Source organism: Cavia porcellus, unplaced genomic scaffold, assembly GCF_034190915.1.
Source record: "Cavia porcellus strain 051 isolate PalLab524CR breed Dunkin Hartley unplaced genomic scaffold, mCavPor4.1 scaffold_12, whole genome shotgun sequence".
Classification (NCBI taxonomy): domain Eukaryota; kingdom Metazoa; phylum Chordata; class Mammalia; order Rodentia; family Caviidae; genus Cavia; species Cavia porcellus.
In genome coordinates this window covers 58,423,600-58,438,651 of record NW_026947495.1, presented here as the reverse complement: position 1 = coordinate 58,438,651, position 15,052 = coordinate 58,423,600, and the positions used below count along the sequence as shown (strand labels likewise).

Sequence of the window (15,052 nt, the reverse complement as noted above, 5' to 3'; positions counted from 1 at the left end):
ACAGGGGAGAAGGAAAGGAAGGGAGAAGGACCTACAGTGTCCTTCTGTTCCAACACCTAACTTCATTTGCTTTGGAGGGCCATCAAGAGGGACACTGCGGCACTGCTGCATGTCTGAGAGCAGGGATGCGGCACATCTGTGGCCAGGCCAGTGATTCTTGGCAGCTATGCTACTCAGCGTGTGGAAGTAAGCGTGTAAAACGTGACCAGTGTAAACTGAGAAGTATTCTCAGCATAAAGCACACACTGGATTTTGAGGACAGTACCAAAGAAGGAAAATATCTCAATCATTTTTTATTAGTCACATATCAAGTGAAATATTTTTGATGTGAATAAAGAGTAAAGAAGCTAAGCTATCTGGGTATGGTGGTGCACATCTATAATCTCAGCACTCTGGGAGGCTGAGGCAGGAGGATCATAAATTCAAGCCCAGCCTGGACAATTTAACAGGACACCATCTCAAAATAAAAAAGGGCTCAAATGTCGCTCAGTGTGAAGGCCCTGATTTCAACCCCTGAAATGAAAAAAAAATCCATATTTTTTAAAGTAGTTCCATCTTTTCATTATTTCATAGCAAGTCAAGAGAACATTTGGCTAGAGATTATTTGGGGTGCTTTCTAATCTGGAGGCTTTCCTTAATGCACATCCTTCGTGTAGGCTGGAAAGAGGTCAGAGTGTTGAATCAAACCTACTGGATGCCAAGTTTAGGTAGATCTTAGAGGGTCTCCTCACCTACAGCCTGACCTCTTTCTCCCACCATTGCTGATACAGTAGGAGAAACTTCAGGCAGAATTTTTTATAGCAAAGAAACATTTAAGCTGTTTATACTTGAACAAAATGAAAACAGCTCTTGCAGAATACAAATCCAAAACCTGAAGGCCCTGGAGAGGGATCAAGGAGACTTTCCAGAGATGGTCTCTTGCCCTCACAACCACGCCACACACATGCTGTGCTCTCATGGATCTTAAGGAAGAAAATTGGATTCCTATGGACAAAGGCTGAAAACCATTAAGAGCTAGGGCCAAGAGCTAGGATAGCATGGCATCTGCTAGGGCTGCCAGTTCAAGCATACAGCAGGACAGGGCTCTGGGAACCAGAGGCTCCAGCAGTGAGGACATAGCCTCTTGTGCTCTGGTACTTTCTGCCACTGTCTGTCTGTCTGTCTGTCTGTCCTTTACTCACTTGTGTGAGCCACTAACTTCTAGGAAAACCCCAGCCTGCCCACTCCTCCAGGGAAAAGGCCTGCAAAGACTTTCAGATGCCAGCAGTCACTGCAATCACATCCACATTCTTCAGCAAGTGTGGGAGTCCTAATGAGGGCCCCATCATTGGCTCTCACATTCAGAATGTGGGGTTCTCAAGGCAGTGCCTTAGAAGTTCACAGCTTGTTAAAACAGGCCTTAAGCATTGGTGGGCTTGCAGCCAGCATCATAAATCACAGGATGGCCCACGTTTCTGATGTGCATGCTTCAAAAGTCCATGGCATAATCGGGCAATTCAGTTTGCAAATCACTCTTAGACACCACCTAATGAGAGCCTCTTGGGTACCAGCCCCTCTGTAGGAGCTGCAAGGCAGAGCCAGCTAAATGCATGAGGTCCCTGTGCTCAGTGACTTTCTCCAGGGGTGCCTGCCAAGAATTCACCCCCCCCCCGCCACACACACACACACACACACACACACACACACACACACATACACTCTGCTTGGCAAGACAAGAAACTTCCTGGAGCCCATGCTTTGGCTGTTTTGCAGAAACAGGGAGGCAGGATGGGAGGTGTGGTGATTGGTAGAAGCCACTCTAGAAAGCAGAATTAGCATGAGCTGGGAAGTTATGCAACCTGTGCTGACTATACATTCTGCATATAAACAAAATACACAAGTCCTTGTCTCCTTCTCCTGCAGCTTGTGATCTTACCATGTGGTCACCTGAGATAGAACTGCTTGGCTGGTAGGTTGAGGGGCTGAACTGTTCAATTCTGCCAGTACACAGAAGTCCATGTAATTAAAGGCTCCTACTTCCATTATTCACAGGTTACCTTCCGTGCCATTCCCATTTTTCTGAGACAAGAATCTGACCTTACCCACTCTACCATGGTGATGGGCAGAATCCCCAGCTCATGAGGGGACTGGCCAGCTTCCTGGGAAGAAGGTTGGAGAGAGCTTTTGGGTTGTGGGCGGGCACCTTGGTGAAGACTCAGCTACACCAGGCATCTCACTTCCCTTGGGCCAGTCAAGAAAGACTTTCACTTTTTTCTCCAACTCTCCCCTCCCATACTTTCTGCCGAGACAGCTGCTCTTTAACCATGATCTCAGGCCTACTGCTTAGATTTTCAGATATGTTCTGATAATAAAGGTTACTCTCAGGATTGATGTTACTTTTTGGGATCCTAGGGACCAAACCCAGGGACACTGTTGCCAAATCAGACATTCCTTGCTCTTTAACATTTTTTTTTCTTTTGGTACCAGGGATTGATCTTACAATTTTACACTTGCCAGGCAGGTATTGTGCCATTAAGCTATATTCCTGGTTCTAAAATATTTTTTTAGTGTTGAGACAGGGTCTCACTAAGTTGCCCAGGCTGGTTTTGAACCTATGATTCTCCTTCCTCAGGCCCCAGAGTTGCTGGGATTACATGCATGTAACACTATATCCACCAATTGATGATTTATTCTTATTTTTAACCTGTATGCATCTATCTGAAGCTCCCCTGTGCCCTGCAGGCTGGACAAATAGCTCTGGGACTTTTCTATGGGCTGGCTCCTTGGATGCAGGGACTAAAGGCAGAGCTCCTTTCCTCCAAAGGGATCCACAGACCCTCTTGGGCAGATTACAAGTGTCTCTGGGCCTTATGTGGAAACAGAATACTCTCTAAATTCCCCATAGTTAGGGGTCTCATCCTCAAAGCTACCCTAGCTCTTTGTGATCAGTTATGGACAGTTGTGTCCCCCCTCTGTTGAAGCCCCTAGTACCTCAGAATGTGACTGTATTTGAAGGTGCGGCTCTTAAAGAAATACTAAGTTAAAATGAAGCTATTAGGGTGGCCCCTAGCCCAATCTGACTAGTCGCCTTGTCAGAAGAGGTGATTAGGACACAGACAACATACAGTAAAAGAATTATAATAACCAAAACTTTTTTGAGAAAAATATAAAGTTGGATGACTTATTCAACCTAAGACTTACAACAGAGTTGTAATAGTCAAGACAGTGTGGTATTGGTGAAGGGGTAGATGCGCAGGTCAGTGAAACAGACCCACATGTAATAATCAATGGATTTTTTGCAAAGGTACAAAAGCAACATAATGGAGAAGGGTAGTTATTACAAGAAAATATTTTGGAACAACTGGACATACTTATGGAGAAAGAAATGAGCCTCCACCTTACCTTATATAAAAATCAACCTAGACTGAAATCCAGAATGTAAAAAGATTTGTTGAGCATCTGTTCACACACAGCTAAGCACGCAGACTACTTGAGTATGTATCTGCTGGGTCTCACTAGGTAGCCTGTAGCAGCCCTGCTCAAATTTTCCTTCCTCATCCTGATGCTGTTATGCTGAGAGGTCACCCGGACCACTGCGGCAGTTCAGATTGGCATCCTGAGCACCTTCATTCAGCTCTGTAGCCAGCCACTCTTTCCTCTCCTGCTTCCTTCTCACGCCCTCCTCGGCTTTGAGAGGCCTTTTTCCTATGTCCCATTGATATTATTCACACCTGGAAGTCTGGTGAGCTCATAGGCGAGATCTTGAGAAGGTGATCGGATCACAGGGGTATGAGGGCTGCTGTGTTATTAGGATGCAAGGCCTGGTCAAAGGCTCAGTCACTGTGAGTGTGATCCGGAAGTTTCTATCTCCCTCCAGGCTCCTGCCTTGACTTGCTGTTTCCTGCGTGTCTTGAGCTGAGCAGCTTTCCCCTGCCAGACCCTCTTACCGTGCCTCTTCTGCCTGGTGCTGCCACCCACGCAAGGACTGAAATTTCTAAGACATGAACCAAAATAAATCTCTACTCCTTTAAGTGGTGGGTGTCACTTATTTTGTCCCAGTGATAAGGAAAATAACTAGGATATATATTCCATTAATCAGCTACTTGTCTCTGTCTCTCCTAGTGTGGGACCCCAGTTTAGAATGCCTCATTTCTCCCAGGCAACACAATTTTCTCCACTCTCCTATTTTTTTAAGGATCTTCCAAGACGCCTTTCTTTGTTAAAAATCTTACTTCGTGTCATCCCATAACAGTTCCCCGACCTTTCCTTCTATATTTACTTGTACAGGCACAACATTTACATTGCCACATTTGTTGATTCGTGTACCTATTCAGAATTTACATATTTTGTCATCCTTTACACATTTTTGGATTTGGCACTACCTCTAACCATTTTGGCTGTGACCATCCTCTATTTATTCTAGAACATACCGACACCTAGCACCGCATCTCAACAGATAGCAAATCCATAATCGTCTGGTAACTGAGATGCACGCTCAGGTTAAACAGAAAGAAACAGGTCTCATGTGAGGGGGAACTCACTTCCAGGGTTCCCTGAGATCCACTTCAGGAAGAGCCAGGCACTCGTCCCCACTGTGGCCCTGAAACTGTGTCACTTACTCTCAAGGCTTGCATAAGACCCCTTTGCTAAACTGCCAGGATAGAAGAACAACTGTAAGTGGAAACTCCAAGAGATGACGCCCACAGACACCCTCTTCAGGGCTCAGTGCCATCAACTTCAGGAGGGACAGAATCAAAAATCAGACCACTGACATCAAGAACAGATGTTAAAGTGCGTTAAAGATATTATAAGATGGGGCTCATCCCCTCCACCATCCAAATAAAGAGGAGCAAATAGAAGTCAAAAAAGACTTCAGCGTTGATTTTCACTGCAGATCAGATCCCAAGCAGGAGAGCTGTGAATTCCTGAACAGAAAACAATGGTAATAAAACTCAGCTCCAGGTTCCAAAGCAAAACTAGATTTTGAGGTTCAGAGAACATTTAGTCTTATTTTCTTCTAGTTTCTCTCAAATTCCTAATTCCTTTAAAACCCCAAATTCTTACTTGGAAATCAAAATTCATAATGCAAAGACAGAAACGAACTTTTCAAGTTCTTTTAGAAACCTCTTCTTGTTCTTCTCTGAGCCTTTTGAACTTTTTCTGGAGTTTATTGGGGAAGTAGAACATCCCCCAAAGAGGAAAATATGCCATGAAACCTTGTTATCACATCTCTGCTTTTAATGTTTTTCCATCTAGATGATTCAGTTCAAAAAGTCCCAGCTGAAGGGTTATAAAGTAGTGTTGCTGCCACATCAAATTTTCACCATAAAATCTCCTGAGGCTTTCCAGTCAGTGGGAAAGATTACAAAGAAAAGCTCATCTGAAGGTACTCATCTGCAGGCAGAAGCAGGGAGTGTCAGCATGGTGGGGGAAGAGACACCATGCTGACGGCTGCCTCTATGTCTCCCATCATCCCTTACTGAAGCCTTGGGCTGAGAGGCCCCTTCGGGTACAAGCATCTCCTCTATCAGATACAGCTGGTGCAGGAAGATGGGACTGCTAGGAGGGGTCTGGAGAAAACAGAAAGGAGCCCTGCCTCCCGGTCACCCTGGGTCTCATGATTTCACTGCACACATTTAATTTTTTTTTTTTTTTTTTTTTTTTTTTGTCTTTTTCCTTTTTATCGGTACCAGGGCTCGAACTCACGACTGCCTGCTTGCAAGGCAGGTGCTTATGCCACTGAGCTAAATCCCCAGCCCCCACTGCACACATTTAAACTCTCCAGTGCTCTGAAATTCACATGAATAGGAAGGTGGGGACAGGAAACAGAAAATTACCACACCGATATTTATCTACGATTGAATATTATGGCTACTGCTACAGTTTGGATCTGGCCTGTGTGTTAAAGGCTTGGTGCCCAGTTTGGTGCTATTGGGAGATGACAGATGCCTTTAGGAGGTGGAATTTAGTGAGAGGTCTTTAGGTTACTGGGGGCATGATTTCGAGAGGATTACAGAACCTAGTATCTTCTTCTTTTTCTCTTTCACTTCTCAGCCTCGAAGTGAGCAGTTTTGCTCTACCACAAAATCTTGTTATGATCATCTCACCTCTAAAGGTTTGGTCCACCATGATATGCTCCTTACTGAGGTGCAGAGCAACCAGGCCAACGGACCATGGACTGAAACCTCTAAAACTGCAAGCCCCAAACAAACCTTTGTTAAACTGCTGCTTTCAATTACTTGTTTCAGTCATGGAAACTCACACAGTTACACATATATACAGAGGTTGGTCTTTACAATCTTGATAAGAAATTTTAAACCAAGTCTTAGTACATCCATTTGATATTTATTAGTGACAGGAGGACTACTTGCCCAGGAGCCCAGACAACAAGACAATTTGAAAAGACAGGAAAGTCAGGCTGGGGATTTCTGTTTTTGAAAGTAAAGAATAGCAGTAATCTAGTTACCAGAAAACTTAACTGGAAAAACTTCTTCAATAACAAAAGGAAAGTTTTTGTTTGTCTTTTAAAGGGGCTTCCTTAACTTCTTGGGGGGGGGGACCCATATTACTATGAATTAGAATGCACATAAAGAAAAATGTACAAAGCATAAATATTCAGCATAATGAATATTACCAAACAACCAAGCCCATGGAGATCAAAAGGCAGAGTGTCAAAACACTGCCAATGCGGCAAGGGCTCTTCTTAAACATCCTACTTCTCAGCATCAAGGAGTCCACCAGTGGACTCTTTTTAAGTTTAGGGTTAGCAGCCCCCAGTGCCTCCTAATTTTGATCTTTTTCATTCCTCCCTACAGTTCATCCACCAAAGGAGCATGCAAAGTAAATGCCCATAATACCGATGTCTATCAAACTAATCCAATGTACTTTTTCGAATCTGTTTTGTAGCACTGGAGGTTAAACTCAGAGCCTCACAAACGCTAGGCAAAAGCTTTGTCACTGAACACCCCCCCACACACACACACACAAATACACACACACACGTCATTTTCAAAATTTTATTTTAGCATAAGATTTTACTAGACTGCCCAGACTGGTCTCAAACTTGTAGTACTCCTGCCTCTAGTTTCTGAGTAGCTGGGATTACAGGCAGGTACCACCACCATGTCAAGCCCAATTTACTTTTAGTAAACAATTATTTAAGGGTTTGAAGCAGAATAAACAAAAATAAAAATGAAGCCAAAATGTTTCTCATGCACTAAAAATGTTAGCATGCTCTTCTCCAGAATGTGAGAGACCCTGCTTCTAACAAGAAAGTGTAACCACTTCCCCATCCTAAGGGGAAGGCATTTGCCTGGAACAAATATTTCAGCAAAAACAGCATAATGGTCCAGTGAGGTTTTCCACCTGTGAAATATAATTTAAAATACAGATATAGATATTTTAACAGTTAAAAGCTTAATTAATATTCAACAAACATCACTTGATGTTTGTGGGCAATTATCATGACTAGGAGATAAATTAGTGCTCAATTCTAAATAGAGAGTGAAGTTAAAAGAAAGTTCTAGACCTGGGCATGGTAACACACATCCATAATTCCAACACTCTGGGAGTTTGTAACATCACAAATTCAAGCCCAGCCTAGGCAATTTATTGACTTGGTATGACACTGTCTCAAAAGCAAACAAAAGGGGCTGAGATGTGGCTCACTGTGAAGGCCCTGATTCAATCCCTAGCACCACAAAAAAGGACAAGTTGCTTCACTGCACAGCCCTGTTAGGGTTAACCTGCACAGCCCCCTTGTTGCTTAAACAGCAGATTGTTATGGAAGTGCTCCTTAAGTGTTTGTTAATTGAGTGCATTTTATGCTGCTAATTGAGTGCAAGTTACCAAGGTAACTGTCCATCCTGGAGACACCAGCAAGTTGCAAAATTCATCTTGACTCAGCTAAAATCCAGGGCACCAGCTAAGGGGGTGCTGGGGACGGTGGCACACACCTGTAATTCCAACCCTCAGGAGGCAGACAAGTTCAAGGCCTTGGCACTAGATAGACCCTACTGGAGGAATAAAACCGAATCCGCTAATAAGTTCGGATGTTTATGTGTGACTTAATTCTACTCAAAATGTGGAGAAAATTAACCTTAGGATTTCAAAAGAAATTATTATGCATACAATTTAGGTTACAAAGCAGCTTGTCCAGATGCAACGTTGTTCCTAGGCTTTTTTCACTTGGAGAGCAATGTTAAGGTAAGGTTCAGAAAAAGTTACGAGCTCTTTGGAGAAAATGAAAAAGCAGAAGCAGCCGCGGAGGCCCTTTGTTCCCCTTCTTTTCCGAGGTGAGCCACTCAAGCATGGCCGAGGCTCGCGGCAGAGCCTTGCTTTCTGCGTAGCGCCACCTCGTGGCCTGGAATGTGAAATTGCTTTTATTCACAAAGATTGAAAATCGCAGTTGGGAATGGATTTGACATGTTATGACGCACAGTTATAGAGACTGTAAATGCTAGCTGGAGAATCATTTGGGCATATTTTACTTCAGAGAGTACACCGCCTATTAACAATGTTGTGTCACTGCTCTGCACACAAGTCCCCTGAGGAGAAGCCTGTACCCTGGAGTGTGGGGAAACACAGTCCTGTCCACACTGCCTGGACCTCCCAGATGAAACATCATGAACTGAACCCTGCTGTACCCAGGAAGATCTGGAGAGGAAGCCGGCAGCAGCCTTCTGATGCACACTCTACTATAAGTCTTGTTCATAGGAGAGTATTTTAAGAAAGTTAAGAGCTTAGTTTCAAGTTTTCTCCGGAGATTAAAGAAGCAAAGGTTGTAGACTATAGATTTGTTTTTCCCCCTTGGCCAGACTTTTCTTTACTCTGCATGTTGTTGCAAATCAGACTTGGAGGGTAGGGGATACCACTCAGTGACGTAAGCACCTGCCTGGCAAGCTCAGGGTCCTGAGTTTGATTCTCAGTTCCAAAGGAAAAAAAAAAATCAGTCTTGGCCCAACAGGCACATGCCTGTAATCCCAACATTCTGGGAGGCTGAGGTAGGTGCATCAAAAGTTTGAGCTTGCCTGGGCAATTTAGCAAGACCTCACCTCAAAAAAAAATTATGTTGGGGCTGTAGCTCAGTCAGAAGACCCTCGGTTCAACCCCCCAGGGTGTGTGTTTGGGGGGATCAGACCTGGCCATCACTTTCTTCTAGTTTATGTCAGTCAATCCCATTGAGAAAAGCACCAGTGGTTTTAAGAAGAATGTGAGAAGACCAACATAATAAAAAAGCTTTTATCTCTCTTTCTAAAACACATAACCACAGCTGTTTTCAGGCACAAAAATCTTAAGACCCAGTTGTGAGAAGACTGAGCCAGCTGCCTCACCCGCAGCAGCAAAAGCCCGGGTAAGTCAGGGCGCTCCACTCCATTAAACCCACTTGGCACAACAGCGAAGACTGGGAGCTCTCCTCTCTAGCCTTGCCTTCCTTCCTGGCCCAAGGGCTGATGGAGCAGCGACACAGAGGTGAGGTCAGGTGTGCTCCAGCCATATTAGGAGTGCAGTGGGATGGGGTGGGGAGGGAGGAAGATGGGTAGGAAGTTGGACCAGGCAACGTCTGAGATCCTACGATCACTGATTCACAACGCTTTTCACTTGGGATCGTACAAGAGTGGAAATAGTCTTCGCAATAATTCTAAGTAAACTGAGACTACCTGAGAATTCTTAGCATGCAAGAATGAAATGAAAGAATAAAGAGGCATGAAAATGACAGTTCTGAACAAATGCTGGCGAGGACGCAGGGGAAAAGGAATACTTCTCCACTGTTGGTGGGAGTGCAGACTGGTGCAGCCACTGTGGAAATCAGTGTGGAGATTCCTCAGAAAACTGGGATTGGAAGTTCCATTCAATCCTGCTATTCCCATCCTGGGTATTTTCCCAGAAAACTTGAAAATGTCATGTCACAGAGATATATGTGCACCCATGTTCATAGCAGCACAATTTGTGATACCTAAATCCTGGAAACAACCAAAATGCCCTTCAATTGCAGAGTGGATGAAAAAAAAGTGGTATTTTATACAATTGAATACTACTTAGCTATAAAAAGGATGATTTTGAGGCCTTTATAGGTAAATGGAGGCAACTTGAAAATATCCTCATTAGTGAAATAAACAAGACTCACATGAGTAAATATCACATTGTCTCTCTAGTGTAAAAAATAATAAATACTGACAGAATAAGGGGATCCAAAAAGTATAATAGATACTTTGAAAGCAAAAGGCAAGGAAAGTGCTCTAAAGAGTATAACGGTATATGTAGTGTGTAAGATAGAGGACCGTATTACTGAATCTATGTTGGAACACTGAACAGAAGGATTTGCACTGTCAATGTTTGAGTGTCTAGCCACTATTTATGCTTTGATTTTGTGACTTTGGCAACTATTTTTTAAGACAACAATGAGTAATGTATCAACTAGCAATTCTACAATGATAATTTTTTTGAGTTTGGTATTGCTCTACCCTTCTTTTCTGTTTTTCTATTTTCTTTAGTTTTCTTTTCTTTATTTGAAAAAAAGAGAACAAAATGCAATATAACAACCATTGTTAAACTTCTTTCATTCAGTTTTGAAGACCTGTATTGTTATTGTTTTTAGCATGCTGTTGTTCTTTATGTCTTTTGCTTTTTGTTTTTCTTTTCTGACTCTTCTCTTTTTTAAATAAAATTTAAAAATAAATAAATAAATAAATAATTTTTAAAAAAAGGAAATGACAACTCTGAGAGTTAATGTTATGGAAAGTATATACACATTTCTACTGAATGGTTAAATTACAAAAGAAACAATCACTCTTCTGGAACTCAGCTAGACCCTTAACTCTACGTAAGGAAGTTCAATGTTAGGAGCACAGCCACGGCAGAATTTATATCCTAACTGGATACATGACATGGACTTGAGGAGCATCAGGATTAGCCTGTCAGGGGGTTTCCAGGTACCTGTTTTGGTCAAAGGGATTGAGAAGAGCTGCTGAAGAAGCTTGTTTTCTGATGTTCTCAGGACTACGACCACATCAGCAGGGAGGGTGTCTCTGTTTTTCTCAAGAACCCCAGAAGCATCATATAATACCTGCAACAAAATAGCAGATGCAAGTTACCAAGGCAACTGTCCATCCTGGACACACCAGCAAGTTATAAAATTCTTCTTGACAAACCCAGGTTTTAAAATCCAAGACACCAGATAAGGGAAGCCATAGTGGGGCCATAGTGGCACACATCTGTAATCCCAGCCCTCAGGAGGCTGAGGCAGAAGGATCACTGTGAGTTCAAGGCCAGTTTGAACTGCAAAGAGACCTTGTCTTGAAAAACAAAACAAAATCAAACGAAGACAGAAAAAAAAACAGATAAGGGGGGAAAGTTGTCATTTTGCAAGGTCAATTTGGGTTCTTGTTCAATTGTCTTTGAAGAACAGGATCCTATTGAAGATAATTCACATCAGAATAATTATTAAAATATATCGGACACTTACTATGTGCAAAGCACCCACATTATGAGGGAAACATTATTATCTTCATTTTATTGATGGGCGAACAGAAACTTGAAATGAGATTGAATGATGTGAGTGGTAGGCATCAAACTTGCACAGTTGGGCTCCATCCTCATACCAGAAAACTCTCACAGCATCTAAGGGGTATCTGAGTGATCGCTCAAGGATGTTGGTTGAACAGATTTTGATTCTCAGAACAGCGGGAATCTAGCTCAAAGAAATCTTAATGTCCCAGGGACCCCTTCCCTTGTGTACAATTAAAGGTGTTTTCATTTTTGTTTCAATCCTGGCATTTGAACCCAAGAACACGGAGCCACATTTGCAGCCTTTTATTTTTATTTTGTGACTGGGTTTTGCTAAGTCTCTAAGTTTCCCTGACTGGACTCAAACTTGGCATTCTCTTGTTTCAGTTGGGACTGGGACAGCACTGGGACTGCATGCATTACAAATAAGCTTTAAACAACAAGTGGATTCACGACTGTATACAGAGTCCAGAGAAAAAGGGATGTGTTATGATTTAGAACGGACTGTTTTCCCAGAGCCTCACATGTTCAGAGGTGAGGCTTTGCAAAGGAGATTGGAACATGGGGACCCTGTGCTCATGAGTTCATGGCTAAGTGTGCGGTTAGGAGGTGGGCTTGATCAGAAGTTGGTCATTGGGGATCACCTCACCATGTGGTACAGAAGCCTTTGGAACTGGTTCATAGGTGGAGTTTAGAAAGGTTTGGTGATGTCAGCTAGAGCCCTAGAATATTTCAGGCAAAGATTGATGGGAGATTTTGTCAGAGCTCAGAAGCAAGAATGACAGTAATGCACACAAGAGAGTCTAGCCTCAGGAAAGTTTAGCTGGCAATAAGAATTTCATTGGTAATTGGTCTCCAGATCACATATGTTATACTCTGGTTTATCTACACTTTGTTCATGTCTTGAGACTGCAGGAGATTAAGGAAGACTGACTAATTAATATGGTGGAAGAAATTTCAAAGGAACCCAGCATTCAGGCTGCAGCATGGTTATTGCTTGCTATTTCTAGCAAGAGCTAAAGTAAGCAAATGGCAGAATTCAGTGATTTATAAAGTACAGTTTAACCAGACAAAAAGTGCCTACAAAGTTGGTGCAGTGGTGATGATAGCTGATGAAAACATTAGCATTAAAAAGAAGCCAAATTGGCAGGGCATGGTGGTATACACTTGTACCCCACAACTTGGGAGGCTGACACAGAAGGATCATCATAAATTTAAGGCCAGTTTAGTCTACATAATAAGTTCAAAGCCAGCTCGAACTATATAGCAAGACCCTGTCTCAAAAAAAAAAAAAAAAAGCTAAATGCTTTGCATCAAGACAATAGGAAAGTTGATTTGAGGTTACCTCAGGAATCAGCAAGACTTTGAGCATGACAGACTCAGCAATGCAAAAGTGAATGACTTTACATTGAGAAGAGAGCTCCCTGCTTATGAATTGGTTCCCAGGGATTCGTTTCACAGCGCTCAGCCTTCCAGGCACTCAGACCCCTGCAATCTAGGCCCAAAGGGGTGCAGCTACTGCTTGAACTGGTGAAAAACCTTGTCATTATTCAGGTGATGCTGGTTTTACAAGTATATAGACTACAATGTGGTGGGGTCAAGGAGGCTACCAATCAGATTTCAAAAAAAGTCTGGGAGGCCAGGCAGTGTGTTCCTGCCTGAAGGGACAGCTGTAAGAGCAAAGCCAAAAGTTCAGTGAAAACCCAAGGAAGACAAATATGGAGCATCTATTGAGGAAGGCCAAAGGCCGTGAGCAAAGTCACACCAAGGCGAGTCATGAGGCTGCAGCCAGCAATGTTACAGAGGTAAAAACACTCAAGCCCTCTAGAGTTCATGTCTCATTATGACTTGTCCCAAGTGCTGGGCATGCAACGACAAGATTTAATGTTTGCCCCGCTGGGTTTTTAGTCTTGCTTTGGTCCCAGTCCTTTTTATCCTCCTCCACAAACCTGCCCCCATATCCAGGGCCTCAGCAAACCCCACCAGAACCAATTAGCCATAATTCAGTTGGCTCCTCCGGGAGTAACAGGAGCAGAGTTGCTGGCTACAGACCTAGGGAATTTCCTGATTCAGTCACTAATCTGCTTCTGGAATTTGACATTGAGAAGGAAACATGAAGTATGAGAAGTGGAAATTTCAGTTAACATTGTAAGAGTTTAACATCTGGATAGTGAAGTGAAATTCTTCCCCCTCATCTGGACCTTTCTGGTGACATGGAGATAGATATATGCTTAAGGTGCTAAAGGCTGAGCCACACTGTGCTCATAACCCTCCTGCACCACCCAGGCATCTTCAAATGACTTTAGAATGTGAACATGCCCTGCAGAACGCCACAAAGTCTGTAAATATGTTTTCTCTCTGGAGAGCTGTCAGTTCCAGGCCAGCCTTCAGGTGAGCAGCAGATGGTGGCTCTGTGGGCTACCTCAGCAAGACGCTGCTTCTATGCCAAGGCAACTTTCAGTGAGCAGAAGCAATGATTAGGGGTTCAAGAATAATTAAATGGAGAACCAAATCTACAAGCAGTTTCATGAGGGGCACAGCAGGGCAATACAGACGCTCACTCTGGGGGACACAGGTCTCACCACGCCGCTCGCCTCACCTTTCCAGCGTAGTGCTGAATGCCGAAGCACAGCTCCACTCCTTTGGGCCTCCAGAAGTATTTGCATCGGAGATTATCTTCAAACTTATCTGTGTGGATTTTCATGTCAGAAAGTTACAATACGAATTGTTTGCTCTTTCAAATAAAGACATGCTGCTTGAGCCACACGGGACTCAGAATAACAGCTGTCGAACCATCCTGACGTTATCACCTTAAGGACAAAGGTATGGAAAGACCGCTGCACAAAGGGTGTGTCCAATTTTGCCTTCTTTGAGTCGTTCAGTGTCATGTTCAGGGTCAAGCTGTGCCCAAAGATGGCATGTTTGACTTTTTCTGACTCCTAGCATGGATATTAATGTACCATAGGCCCTGTCAAGTAGCTTTTGCTCTCCAAGAAATATATACTTGGGCTGCTGCAGGAATCAAATGGAGACCTAGTCCAGATGACTCTGCTCTACCCTTCTGTAGCTCTTCTCAATTAGGTCCATAAGGGGTCTCTCCCATAACATAACCAAAGCCTGATAACTGCACATGCACAATCTCGCAAACCTGCCCCGGTATCCTTAGTGGCTTTGGTCCACACTCTGGAATATAGGTCCTACAAAGACTTTTTAATGGCCTAATCTTGCCTTCTCATGATTTGTGTCTTACGTTAGAGCATGCTGATCTAGAACACTAAGAGCTTGGAACACCAAAGGCCCCTGGCACTGAAAGCAGCCAGCAGGAGTTGATGATGCCAAAGATTGTTGGCACCAAAAATTATCAGCATCCAGTGCAGGTAACAGCAGAGGCTGTTGGTGCCAAACATCAGCAGCTGGGGTCTGTGACACTCTGCAGGAAAGCCAGCTGTGGAGAATGGTGAACAGCAACAGAGCATTGTTGGGAGTCACCAACTCCAGTAGCAAGAAAAGTCCCTAAAGCCTGGTGATAGCTCCTTGCTCCAAGAAGCAACTAACAGTAAAAGAGCTG

At 43.4% G+C, this 15,052-nt stretch overlaps 1 protein-coding gene across 3 annotated transcripts in view; it reads right to left on the bottom strand.

The window, feature by feature from the left end:
• Positions 1 to 15,052, bottom strand: part of Myo3b (myosin IIIB) — a 448,610-nt gene that overhangs the window by 194,836 nt on the left and 238,722 nt on the right. For all 3 annotated transcript variants that reach the window (XM_063259246.1, XM_063259248.1, XM_063259247.1), the window contains exons 21-22: positions 14,084 to 14,172; positions 10,915 to 11,044 (exon numbers count right to left, since the gene is read on the bottom strand). In XM_063259246.1, coding sequence (XP_063115316.1) covers positions 10,915 to 11,044; positions 14,084 to 14,172 — 219 coding nt within the window. The remainder of the gene's footprint in view (positions 1 to 10,914; positions 11,045 to 14,083; positions 14,173 to 15,052) is intronic.